General features: G+C 42.6%; 1 protein-coding gene across 11 annotated transcripts in view; it reads right to left on the bottom strand.

The window, feature by feature from the left end:
• Positions 1-13,945, bottom strand: part of fbrsl1 (fibrosin-like 1) — a 400,430-nt gene that overhangs the window by 90,229 nt on the left and 296,256 nt on the right. For all 11 annotated transcript variants that reach the window (XM_049577999.1, XM_049578000.1, XM_049577994.1 and 8 more), the window contains one exon: positions 6,732-6,761. In XM_049577999.1, coding sequence (XP_049433956.1) covers positions 6,732-6,761 — 30 coding nt within the window. The remainder of the gene's footprint in view (positions 1-6,731; positions 6,762-13,945) is intronic.

Here is a 13,945-nt window from a genome sequence, read left to right as displayed (position 1 = left end):
TTATTTGCACAGGAGAAAGAATACAGAGGAAATTGGAGGAGCCAGCGAGGATGGAAAAGTGGGGCCTAATGGAGATAGGATGACACTTCAGGAGAGTGCATGAACAAACTGAGAAGGGATAAATCCCGCTCTATTTCTTTCTCTGCCTCTCCAATGAAGGAAAATGACCATCTTGACTTGGAGTGTCTCAGACATGTCAGAGGTTGACAGGATTGGGTGGTTGATAGATTACAGGTGGAGCAGGGAGGGGTGGGGAGAGAAAATCTACATTTACAGCATTTGAAACAGCACATTGAATATCACCTGGTGTTAGGACAATGAATAAAAAATGTTTTTAAGTCTTGAGGAGTTCTTGTGAAGCCAAACAAAGCAACTGATTTCCACCGAATTGCATGACCTAAGATATGGTACGAGACTTTGTCCCAATGTCATCACTTGTTTTTACCCCTACCTGTACCTTACAGGTGCCACCTTGCCCCTTGGAACAGACTTAGAAGGGGTAGTGGTTGAAATCCTCCCCTATGAAATGGGACCCTGATATGCCAATACCCAGTCGCTGATGCTGGCGTTTACGTAAATAGACACAGTGAGTGTTGCAGGGCATTTTTCTTTCGTGGTCTATAGATAGCCTTTTGTGGATGTCAGAACACTTGTGATTTGTTTGCAACTTAAGTTTCAGGCTGTCAAACAATCAATCAAAGAAGTCATCAAAGAATAGGCCTCATATGGCATGAACGTTGGGGGAATGTATAGAAATATGTCAAGATTTAATGTTCGCTATCTAGCTAGTTAGCTACAGAGATATTGGCATACTAGCAAATTATTTTGTTATGCTTGTTTATTTAGAAGAAAATATATTTGCGGATTTTTTTTGTTGCTTGTGCAGCCCTGACACTTTGCCATACCCCTCGATCCCAATAAAACTCGAGACACCCTACCCCTAGACTTGACAATGCAAAACTGAGGGGTAGGGCTAAATGGCAGGGCCAAGGGGTGTATTCAGCCTTATGTTTGTTACAGCATAAAACCAGTAATAAACCAAAAAAAAAAAAAAAAAAAAGATAATTATTGAAGCATATCTCATAAAGTTAATTCATTAATCTGACCCTAATGAGCATCCAAAATGAGGCAAATAAAAATGTCTAACTAAGTTACAAAAACACATCCCATTCACACTCAAACCAAACAGTGTCCTCGTGACGTCTTGTTATCACAGATGTCACCATTACACAATCACTACCATTCATCCAACACATTTTTTTTTTGTGAAGCAATAAACAGCTAACACGTGCTCTGGGGCATGTAAGTACATTTTAATCAGTCACACTGAGACATTAAGTGGCTCAAAGTATTTGGATCAAGAATAAAGAACGAATGACGATCCCAGCTCAATAGCACGCCCTCAAACAGACTTAAATACACTTTGTCCCTGTATTGCCAAGCGATTTAATACCAAACATGTGGTTAGTTCCTTCATGAGCATCTGATTTAGCATGGCTATGCCTATTAACAGTAAAGATTGTTAACTCTCCCTAAGAAACTCTTAATTATGTGGCTTTTCCCCTCACGGTGCACACATAAGAGATGCAATTCAAGGTGAAGGCTTTTATTTTTTAAAACTAACACTGAATACTTCTCATTGTCAAACAACATGTAATCTCGGACATCAGATGCCAGGACTCCCAAGAAGAAATGCCAGTGATAAGAACACAATACCCAGATTCTGATCTTCAGTCTACATAAAGATCCCCCTCACAGCAGTTTGGCGCTGAACTAGAAGTGACCTGGCCAATCTCAGAAGAATTCACGTCTGACACGTTCTGGAAACACATCGCTGCATGCCATCTCAAGCATTGCTTTGATAAACGCGAGCTTCACAAGGTGCAGCAATCTAAACTGACTTTGCTGTAGCAGCAACTCGTCAGTTTTATTCAAATACAGTGTAACTGATTGCACCCTGGGGGCACACCTGGAAGCAATATTCTAATTAAGTTAATCTGTGAAATCCTGACAATGTGGGTGTTCAGGTGGCTGGTAATCTGATGTGAAAGGAGTCTTTGTTTTCATTGGAAAGATACGGGAGGAGCTGGCACCTGTTTCAGCAAAACGTTGCAGAAAATTATCGCTGTCGAGTTATCCTGAGTGCGGGCAATTACAAATGACAGTGTTTGTCTTTCTCCTCATGGAACCCAATTTTTTACACCATCGGGTTTTTTTCCCCCCCTGCTTTTGGTGATGGGCCTGTCAAAGTATTTTTTTCCCAGTCTTCTTCTTTCCGCGGCAATTTGCAACGGATGATTCGCAACTCTCATCAACTTGATTATGATAATATGTGTTTCTGAGGAAATGAAAAGGTCAGTACTGCTTTAGCCTTTATCCAGATGTTCTTTTCTTCTTGCACTCCTGGCAAATACATGTAACATCAACAGTGGTTCCATAACAGTGAAACCTGTTTTGGAATTATGCTGTTGTTCATTTACATTTCCTGTTGGCCACAAATGAAAGCTTTTCTTTGTTCACTTCCTCTGCTCATGGGAATGGAACATTACCATCATTAGAACAATGGAAAAACATCAATACTTACCTTTGGGCCTCTTACGGAGTTAATAAAAAGCTTTCACATCAGGTGTTCATGTTGCATGTGACTATGTGGATGGGTTTCTATGTTGGGCTCTTGTTTGTTGAGGCATATTATATAGTTACAGGAGTGGGAGAATGAGTTTTCCGAAGTCTGCTCTAATATTATAATCATTGTCCATGTATGTAAATTTAAGGGGCTCTTGAGTTCCCCCGTTGCCGTTCCAACACATGCTAAGCTAATGTTAGCTAGCAGGAGGAATCTTTAGGGATATATTCCTTCTTTATGTTAGTTATGTTAAACATATCTCAAAAACACGTTTAAGATTGTTATTGACTTGTTTTTGTTACTTCATTAGTGGCCTCCAAAGGATAGATTTACATTTTTTAAACTTAAAACAAAACTTATATGTCCATATGTACGAGGAAAGAGTTTTGGGTGCTGTTATAGTTGTAATACTTAAATATGGGCATGTCAGTGTCAGTGCTGGAAAAAATGTGTGCCTCTTCTTTAAACACCAAGCCCACACTCCTGTTAAAAAAGCCTTGAGAACAAACAGCAACATCCCAGGCTGTAAGATGACGCCAACACGGAAGTGCCAAAAACTGAAGTTCCTCGAATGGTAATCTGAGGCTGGCTCCAATCCCCATAGACCCCGTTCATTGATATAACTCACCTTTCACATTTGATTGAGGCTTACAGTTATGTATCATTGAGGGTGGGACTGCACTCAGTGAGAGATGGGTGCTGTCCGTTGACAAGTTGCTACCAAGATGACAGCATTGGGTATGCAATGTAACCATGGCATAACCCCAGATTCACAGAGTACAGGTGTGGCTATAGCTGTTGCTATTTTACGTGGGTTTTTAGTTCATGAAAGTTAATTCTAACGCTTTGGTTGTCTAAAATGTTATATTCAGTTTCTCAGGTACGTATATTTTGTTTCGATGGTTTTAGACCTGTTTTTTTGCTAGCAAAAATTAGCAATAGAATTATCGCAGTTAGCCATAGCAGTAAATGCACCCTGATAACCAAGCCAGTAGCTAGCATTAGGGTTATCTCCACACTTGACCAAATATGTTCACTTCTAAACCCAATAATCCCAGACGGCAACAGCAAAATAGCCAAATTGAGGCTTCAGAACTGGAGTATACAAACCAGTGGGTGATGCCACTTTGGCTATGCTTGAGGGAATTCGAAGTTTAGAAGAGAGAATAAAAACTATGAACTGAGACCAAAGTGTGAGGAGACATGAAAAAGCTAGTAACAAATCCACGAGTGAGAATCAACAGTTTTGTGCATTAAAGCCAAGATAACTAATAAAGGACTGCAGTCTTAGTTACCACTTTGTTGCTATTGATTATATTTTTCATTTGTAGTGGCCTTCACACACACTCACAAACACACACACATATACTGTATACATTAGGCTATATATATATATATATATATATATATATATATATTAGGCACTACACATATTAGGCATAGTAGTATTTTTCTAACAGATTGCATACAATGTTAATTTTTATAACCCATAATTGCTGGCAAGCTAAAATACCATTTCAGGCCATAGTGCCGACAAGTGTATGAGAAGAGAAAAGCCTGACCAGGCCAAGCTGCAGTCTGGCTCTTGACAGTGGACTGTGTAGTAATTGGTACAAAATTCAACAATCAGACGGCTGAAAGCTTGGCAGCAATGTCTAATAGTCCACTGTGTCTTGAACTGTATCCAAGTCCACCTAAACTGGCTAACATAACTGGTGCCAAACGCCAAATACGGAGCTGCTTTCTGAACAGACAGGGGCTGACACCTAACCAACAACACAGCAACACCACTGAGTTTCTATAAAACCGCCTCAGCAATGCTTGTTTTTTCTCTTCTCTTTCTTTTAGCTAGTGTTGTTTAGTGTCGTAGTATCAAACTTTTATACATTAAATGTCAAAATCTGTGACACTATATGAAATTGTTACAAGTCTCAAGTAACTGGTAGAGCAGGAAGGAAAACAAAACCCTGAAAAGGAAATACTCAGAGAGCTTTCCTTCTATTTTACTTCCCTCTCTGCCCTCCCACAGTGATGCCAGGGAGCCGTATGGAGACTGACAGGCCCGCTACGTCTCTCTGTCGTGTCAACTAGCTAGCGCCCTCGGTTCCTTCTCGCTTCAATGAAGAGATAAAAGCCTATTGACTTGCCAGGCTACAGTTAATGCAAATTGGGCCTACTATCAATGTATTATTTATAGGGAGAGCTGCAGACATTTCCACAGAACTGGGAGCTAAGCTTACAGGAGATTAGGCATGCTATCTCATTCATTTACCAGGGAGTAATTGCTAAACTGTGGAGGAATTAGAATGCGTGAGGTTCCCCAAAGGCGTTTCATCTTGTAACCAGGTGGCTGCTATCAGACAACCACTTCCGAGTCTGCGATAAACAAATACACAGAAGTGAAACTGATAGACTACATCTGTCAAATTGTCAAATGGTTGAAACTTGACAACATCACTGCTAAAATAATATGCTATTTTTTTAGCACAAGTTGCTGAAAATGCTCACTCCAGTTTTTGTTTGCCATGTATACAGTTGAGGTTCTTAAAGGAAAATGAAGTCACTGTTTGTAAAACTAACTTTTAAAGACATCTTTATAAACCTCAAAGACTTATAATGTATTCACCCAAGAAAAAATGGAAACTGCACAAGGGAGCAGCTATCATCTCCGATTGCCATCTTAGGTTAAGGAACAGAGACACCTTTGTTAAACAACCATCTCTGTTTCCAAAACTTGACCTCCTTGAATTTTTGAGAAAAACCGCGATGTATTTCTGTGACTGAAACATAATCATCATTGCACAACTCTTGATATTATGATGCATGTACTTCTTGTTTTGAGGTTGTTATATAATTCTGTTTCAAAGTACACAGGTTTTAGTGTCAAAATGCTACTTTCCCAAACTGTTTCAAAATGTTTTCCTAAGTGACCTGATGTAGGTTTCTGCATGATGGCATTGCTTCATATAAACCCCCGGCCTGCCGAATGTGCCTCTTTGTGACTGTGCCAAGCCTACTTTGAGAATTCTGTTACTGATCTTCCAAGTTAGCTACCATGTGCAATGCATTAACAAGATGCACACATTATATATGGCCAATCAGATGGAGCCCTTCTGCCCTAGAAGCCTGGATGTAAAAACTGAATAGTTCAATATTTGTTTATTTATCGTGACTCATCCTGTCATCACAATATCCAACAATGTTATTGCATATCACGTTTTCCTTATATCCTGCAGCCCTATTAAGCAGTGTACTGCTGAAGATGCCACGTCACTTACGATCCGAAAGTCACACAATAACACAAACAAACTAACTGGTCAAGGCAGCAACAGATCAACCACTCCTGTGTTGTGCCAGGTAAAATTACTGTTTTTGTCAGGAGTCTAGTGGCTTAGAAGACAGTGATACAACGGCTTTTGTTCTCCGTTGGTTAGGGCTGTCTGACAGGAAGGTAAAACAGCGAAAATATTACACAGATTATGGCTAAATACCTCATATAACCACACTTCAAAAAATCTGTACTAATCCTTCCAGTTATTATTGTCACTGATCGCCTCTCTATGCCATTGCTTTTTGATAATAGCTTAGTGAGTGTTTCCATTTGTAAAAATCAGTAAAAGAATGCATATAGACCCCTTTAAACTAAGGTTATTATATAAATGGCAAAAAGTGAAGCTATTATCTTATATATTAGAGAAACAAGCAGATAGAGGCGATACGTGCTATGTGATAAGATTAAATGCACACATACTAAAGCTTACTACGTGCAGCATACACTATGAACTTGGCTACAAGGCATCTTTAAGACCTATTCTGGCAAAAAGTGCTCCAAAAATAATAGATGTCTTTTACCACTGCAGAACAGAAAACTAACACAGAAAAACAGCTTCTTTCTGTACTGCATTTTCCTTGTCACTTTCTTGCTCTGTAAGACGCAAATGATCAACAGTGTAGGGACTGGCAGAGTGTCTTTTACCCCACATCTTTTTTCGCCAACAACACACTATGACTGTTTCCCTTCTTTAGTTGAGAGCTCAAATTTGTTATTCACAACTCTCAGCCACTTCATGTGGTGGGTGAATAAACACAGGAAAAGCAGTCTTACCTTGTCGTCAATGTCACTCTCGCTGTCACACTGTAACAGAAAAGAGACAGACACAGGAAATATAAGGAATTATTCATTTGGCTCCCCCCAGTAGCCCATAATCAGTGCAGATGTTATTTTTGTGTGCAACCTCTCATTCAGTGACAGCTTTCAGTGCAAACGGCAGAGGATGAAGAGGGAAAGGAGAGTGTGGTAGACTAAGAGAGTTTTTCATGTTTCAAAAGCGGCACAGCCGCACAGAACGCCATTCTGGTGTTTCTGTTGCAAATTCAATGCTGAAAATTTACAAAAGATGAAAAACGAATAATACTATACACTGGGTTGTATTATAAAGAGCCTGTTCAATGACTTTGCATTCAGCTGCAGCTTGTCATCTAGCCTTTTAAGAGTGCTTTAAAATTGGACGATAGTATCTCAAGGACACAGAGAGCTTAGACTCTCTGAATACTCAAACACAGTGCCTATTAAGTGCGGTATTTCAAATCCGCCTTGTGTCAAACCAGTCTTCATTTTTTATGTCAGACTTCTACAGGGATAAAGGAACTAAATAACAAGAGAGGTTGTACTCTGAAATGTGCCTTGTCTAGCACGGCCAAAGGCCAAATCACCTACTATTCACTCAAAAAGTGAAATGGGTTTTTCTTCAACACTTCAAATTTCAGAAGTCATTTCACCATTAAAATACAAAGTGATCAGGCTCAAATATCTCAAGTAGAGGTGCAGCCTTAGAAACAACAAGGAAAAAAAGAAAAAAAGTCCTTGTAATTGACAAACAGATGCGAATACTGCAGTGTGCAAGTGCTCAGAAAAAGCAACACAGGCTCAGACTAACACTGGAAACTGAATTCACCCTGAAAGAACGTGAAAAGTTAAAGTAAAGTCAATTATATTTTTTCTTCAGATAACATGCATCCCATTCTGTCAGCTGAAATACTGTAACTTTAATTTTCATGGTAAACTTAACCACATTCTTAACTTGAATCTAACCCCTACGCTCCTTGCTTTGGTTTCTCACATTGATTTGTCACTAAATGCTCTTGGCTGCTAACTCTCTCCCTCCACGACAACAGATAGTGAAGTTGTGGAAACAGGAGTGGTCGAGCTGCAGGCCAGTCCCACTGGACCTCACAGCAGGATGCATGAGGAGCAGAGCTACTCAAGCGAAGAGCCACATAGAGAGGGAGAGGGCCCCCACTGAAAAACTGCCTTCAATCTGTCAATTAAGTCCCTGTGGCAACATATTTAAGTGGACCCTCTTTATTTTGTTTGACTCCCTTTCAGAGCCGGCCACAATGAGGAGGGAGCTAGGTCAATGGAGGCACAGCGGCCCTTTGTTGCGAGCGCGGTGGGTCCAAATGTATAATTAAGTAACGAGAGTAATCAGTGCAAGGGCTCAGTGGCCAAGATCTCTCAGGAGAGGAAAGTGGAAGGGGGGAGGAGGGGTCTCCATGCCCCGTGATTCATCCTACTCTGCAAGACAAGACAAGGGATACAGCAGGAGTCCTTGCTGGCAGAAGCTTTAAGTGAAAAACATTATGGCTCAACCCCCGAGGAGGGTTTATTGTTGTGTTTGCGTCTCTATCTGCACAATAACAACGTCAAGAAATGCCTGAGCTCCTATTGTTCACACTGAAGCATTCCTACACAACACAGGACAAGAACATACACCCAATAGCAGATAAAAACAGTAAAATTATATGTTCAATATGAGGCTTTATACATGTGAGGTGACTGTTGTTCATAGTTCCAGAGACTGTCAGTGAGCATAAAGAAAATAAGTGTGGAAAAAAGGAAGGGTACCTCACAATATTGCAGAAAACGTCCCTGAGTAAATGCAAAAATGGCGTGACTACAGTTTTTGTGTAAATATGACTGAAAGTGTGGTTATTCATATTAGATAACTATGAGAAATGCAATACAAAAATATGTTCATGTGTTTATTTGTTCCGCATTTATAAATGGATTAAGATTACTTGCTCTAAAATACAGGAAAATGGCCCATAATGGGTAATGACCACTGATAATAAAATGAGTAAATAAAACTCATGTATTAATCAGCATGCAAGCATGCATACAGGCATGTGTGGAATGAATAATGTTAAATATTAGTCACATTTCTATGCAACATGTCCTCTTTTCTCTTGGGGAATGTTTGCAAACCCTAATTTCTGGGCTCCTGCTTGTCAAAAGACCTTCATTACAGAGTGCAGGGCATTAAGAGAAGAGAGTGGCTTAGGCTTCTTGTCAATCAATTCCCCATTCACACTACGGATTCCAGACAAATTAATTGTCAGCCATTTCTATACTGCTTGTTAGGGGCCCATCACAACCTGTAATCACCACCACATTTGTTCCCCACTCTGCCGCTAAACAGGGACTCACATTCAAAACAATGTTTCTCTCCGTCTTGATCCATCTACGAATTACAATAAAAGAAAAATTGATCCAATCTCTAACTTGCCCCACCCCCAGGAAATGTATTCTTAGCATGCAGCAGAACAGATGCCTTCTATCTCACAGCGACTGTGAGTTCCTCTCTATCACTGGGGACGAGTTTAAACCCTAGGTGATGGAGATGAACAACTGGCTGGGTCTATTCCCCGGGTGCATGCTCGGCCTTGTTGTTGCAGCAGTAGCCATGACACTAGAGATGAGGCCTCACAAGGCTGGAGCTGGCGAGGAGGAAAAATAATATCAAAAGAGCACAGCATGGTGCTTATCCTTTTACAAGAAGCATGCACTGCAGCGGAGCGTAAAGAGGAATACTAGCTACGGCTCAGACAGAGACAGAGAGAGACACAGCACAGCAGGGGAGAGAGAGGCAGGTGGAAAGGGGGAACAAAGCAACAGTAAGAACAAGCAGGGGGGATGCTATAGAGATGAAGGGATGGACGGATGGAGGTAGTGTTAGAGTGGTTTTTGTCAGTATTGTATGTGATTGCCATGTTGGGCTATTACACTTGGTTGAGTCAAAGGAAAAAAAATACAATGAACTCATGAAGGTAAAAGATTGGCACATGTTTGTGAGAGTGTAGGCGTGAGAAGAGGACCACGTCATTTAGCATCAATGCTTCTTTGAATACCTACACTGGGTAAGATTTTTAGCAAGGCTATACAAGAAAAGCAAATGGTGAAAATGCAAAGCCACAACCCCAAACAGAAACCTCCCCAAACAGCACGTCTCGTGGTCAGAGGGGACATTGTTAAAATCGGAGAGATATGCAGCTCACTAAGCTGCCTGACAGGAGCCAAGCCCCCAGTGGTTTGTGTCTCTCATAGATGTTCACAAACCAAACAAACCAAAAAAGAAATAAAAAAAAAGAAATGAAAAAACCCCAACTGGCTTGCTCTTCAGAGGCAGGGAGCAAGCAGCAACATCTGCACCTGGCAACCGCCAGCTACGCGGGGTAACAGGGGACCAGCTTCAGCGGATGGCTCATCCACAACCCTCCCTCCCTGCATCCCACCTCCTCTACAACCCTCCCTCCCTTCAGCCAGCACATCAGACGGATGCGTTTGACATTTACACAGCTTTCAACACTTCAGAGACAGGAGATTTATTCCGCCAGCGGCCCTGGCTGGAGCCAGGCCTCGACCTGGGCTGGCCCCCATGACGACCCTGTAGCTCAGCCCTGAAATGAGGCAGGGCTGAAGAAAGAGGAGCAAGAGGGAAGGAAAAAAAAAAAACAGAGAGAGGGAGGGAGGGATGCATGTCTCGATTCTCCTGGACATTTTCTCTGGCAGATTCCGATAGACGTGCAAGGGGAAGACAATAAGCGTTGCGCATCCCGGAGCACATTAAAACGACTGGCCAAATTAATCACACAGTTCCACTTGTCACACTCGGAGGACAGTCTGCCATGAATTCTGCCTCAGAGATAGAGAGAGGAACAGAGGAGGAACTTGCCCGGCGATGCAAATACTGGCACAGCGTCAATGACTGTCTGCCTGAATACTGATGGCAACCCTGTACTTGCTGCAAGAAATCTAAAAAAAAAAAAAAAAGAAAAAAAAAAAAGGGCAAAACAAGAGTTTTGTGAGCTGCTGGCATTTAACTGTCACTGTCGGTTGCTACTCAAAATAAGTAAAGTAATAAATCAAATGTATAAAAGCAAAAAAGAGAGCATATGCATAAAAGTATTTGTGCTTTGATAATACAATTTGTGACGAACGCTTGCCTTGCTGTGATCTATCAAAGTCATTTTAATAAGTGTTGCCACCAGTATGTAAGAGTGTAGGATGAAATGCAAGTGTAGGAATAACCGCTCATTTCACACAATTCACAAGTTTCAAACTGCTCTCCATTCATGGCACTCCAAAACAATGTAGCACCAACTTTAACACTCTTGATCAGTTTGGGATGTTACATCTTGATTCCTCAAAATATTTACACTGTGTTGTACCAGTGAATATCTTAAACTAAAATCTTAATAAGTAAGAAGGGTGATGCATGTAAAAACTGAAGACAGGCCACAACGACTCGGATTGAGCAGTAACACAACAGCAGCACCTGATCCCTTGTTGGTGACAAACCAACAATGCAAAACATTTAGACATCTTCATACTGACAAGAGAAATGGCTTCAATTTAGAAGACATCTCTGCAGGGACATATACTGAGATACTCCTGATTGTAAGGGAGAGAGTACTGACAAACCCAGATCTCCTAGAGTGAGAGCACACAGAGGGGGTAATGGTCCATTTAGATAGTCGAGGACCAAAGCAGTGTCGGATACTGGTGGAACAACACCAATTTCCTCACGCAATTTCCCTCCTGCGGGTGCTGGGATGAGGTGTGGGGACGTGGGCACTGCGGCCACTCTGATAGGGCGCAGAAGCAGAGCCTGGGGTCCGCTGGGGGACCTCCTGCCAGGCCTGAGACATCAGCAGGATATCTGAAGGTCTCTTCAGCCTCGTGGCGAAGGGTGAAGCCTTACTTGAACTCAGCTTTCATAATTTATCAACAGGATGTTTTATTGCATGCTCTTATACTCTCACCACCTCAGAGATACATTTAGAAAGCCATGAGTCAAAGTTGAGGAGGTGGTGTGTGTGTGTGTGCGTAAGCATGTAAGTGGGTTGGAATGACATCAGCATAGTAATAGCGAAAGGAGAAGAAATAATCTTTGGATGATTCAGATAACCTTACACCGTCATGGCTACTGTACACCTTAACGGGGCAAAAACTAAAAAAAGCTCTGGGAACTTGAGCTGAGCCGTATTAATATTAAGGTGTGCAAGGCTTCCATAGCACCATCACACTTAACTCACAACCACAGAGAGAAAAAAATCAAGTGATTGCTCTTGACCCCACTAGCTGTATCTGAAAGCACCACCTAGCAAAGTGATTTGATCACAGGATCAAATCTATACAGCCATTTGACCCTTGACCTTCCCAGCAGGCAGCATGGGAAGTCAGCTGATTACCCTGGGTCAGCCTAGGAGCTCTGGATTAGGAAAGTATTGATCTCAGTGAAGATGTAGGCTCCAGAGGGAATGAGATTGAGAGAAAAAGCTCTGCCGGGTAGAAATAATATCGACCAGCAGAAGAGGCCTAGACAGGCTCGCACGTAAAAACCATATTTGAGCTTGGGACCTCGGAGTTGGCTGTGCAAACAGAGAGACGGCTTCAGCAAAAGCTCCTTTCACAGAGGCCCATTGAAAGAGGACAGAGAGAGAATGAGAGTGAAGGAGGATTGAAGAAGACAAGCTCAGGGAAATGCTCTTTGCATTAGCCAGACACACAGAGGCCTCTGGTTCAGAGCTGACACACTTAAGGGAAGAGTCAGCGGGGGCCATGTAAATCAAGCCGGGGTGAGGAAAGATATAGTCCTGACCTGGGGCCAAACTAAGCAGACTTTAACATTACCCAGAGTCCATGTAAACAGCACTGAGACCTGGCAGCTCTCTGTTTCACTTCCATGCAAAGTATGTGGTGAGGTCGAGGAGGAAGGAGGGGAGGGAGTGCACGGACAGATTGATGGTGATGGCGGTGGGGGTATACTTGAAGAGCTGTCCCCCTTCTTCACTAAATTAAAGGACCGCCTTGTCCTTTCCAACAAGAAATCCCTCAACCTTTGCTTTCAGCACTCTCCGGGGGAGTGACAGAGCCGACTGGGCTGCTGGTGTGATCCTTGGAGTAGTTTGGCGAGGGAAAAACAGACAGTAATGGCAGATGTACGAGGGAACAGGGAGCATTTATTCAGCTCAGAGAAAAAGAAGAAAACTGCCAGAAACCTGAAGGGACAGGCAATACACAACTGTGTTATGAATATAGTCGCAGAAGAAAAATGGGGACATAGGTAAGAGAGAATGAGAAAAAAAACCGACTGATTTATGTTTTTTTTTCACACCTCGTCTTTCATAAGGCTCCCTTTGGCTTCTTCTTGTCTCTGCTGACCGTGTGACTCTAACTAGCTCGCTATCTTGCCTTCAGAGTCGAACCCACACACACATACACGCATGTACAACCCTCAGCACCTCCCAGTGTTTTGACATGGCCCCGGGCCCGGTGCTGCTGAGCAGACACTGGGCATTGGAAATTTAAGTCGGGGCGTAGGAGAAATTAGGCGAGGAGGCAAGGAAATGGGATGTTGACTTGAACTGGCCCCGGGGGCAGCTGAGAGTCTCCCTGTGCAGCTCCGCTGGCTGCCTGACAGTTTGATGGAGCGAGTGGAGGCTTCCCCGCGGCCCGAGCCGCCGTCTCTAACACTGATGTAGCTCAGTGAGGAACAGATTGAGCCTCCAGGCATCGCTCTGTACTGCTACTCCCCTCCTCTCTCGCTCCTTCTCACTCTCTGTACTGCTACTACTAGCTCTCTCTCTCACTAATCCTGTCAAGCCAACACACAGAAACATGTACACACACATATGCACGCATATACATACTATCACACGAAATCACATACTGTATGCACACTTTAAGACACTTAGATACACAGAAATAACAGCAACACCCACAGAGAGCTTGGCTCCCTCCTTCCTTCTCTTCCCTACGACAGTAATGTGATGAGCACTACAGATGCTGTTTACTGAGCTCTGGCCGACGCACAGGGGGAAGGAGGAGGAGAGGGAGGGAGGGATGGAGGAAGAGGCAGAAGGAGGTAGAGTCAGGGGGCTGGCAGGCCACCATAATGAAAAGAATCTGGCGGCGGCCCACTGTGTGCTGGTCATGAGAAGCATGTGCCGCCGGGGGGCTCTACTGCTAATTTCAGG

Source organism: Epinephelus fuscoguttatus, linkage group LG6 (genome assembly GCF_011397635.1).
Source record: "Epinephelus fuscoguttatus linkage group LG6, E.fuscoguttatus.final_Chr_v1".
Taxonomy (NCBI): domain Eukaryota; kingdom Metazoa; phylum Chordata; class Actinopteri; order Perciformes; family Serranidae; genus Epinephelus; species Epinephelus fuscoguttatus.
Note: the sequence above shows the minus strand (reverse complement) of the source record. Positions and strands in the feature narration are given on the sequence as shown.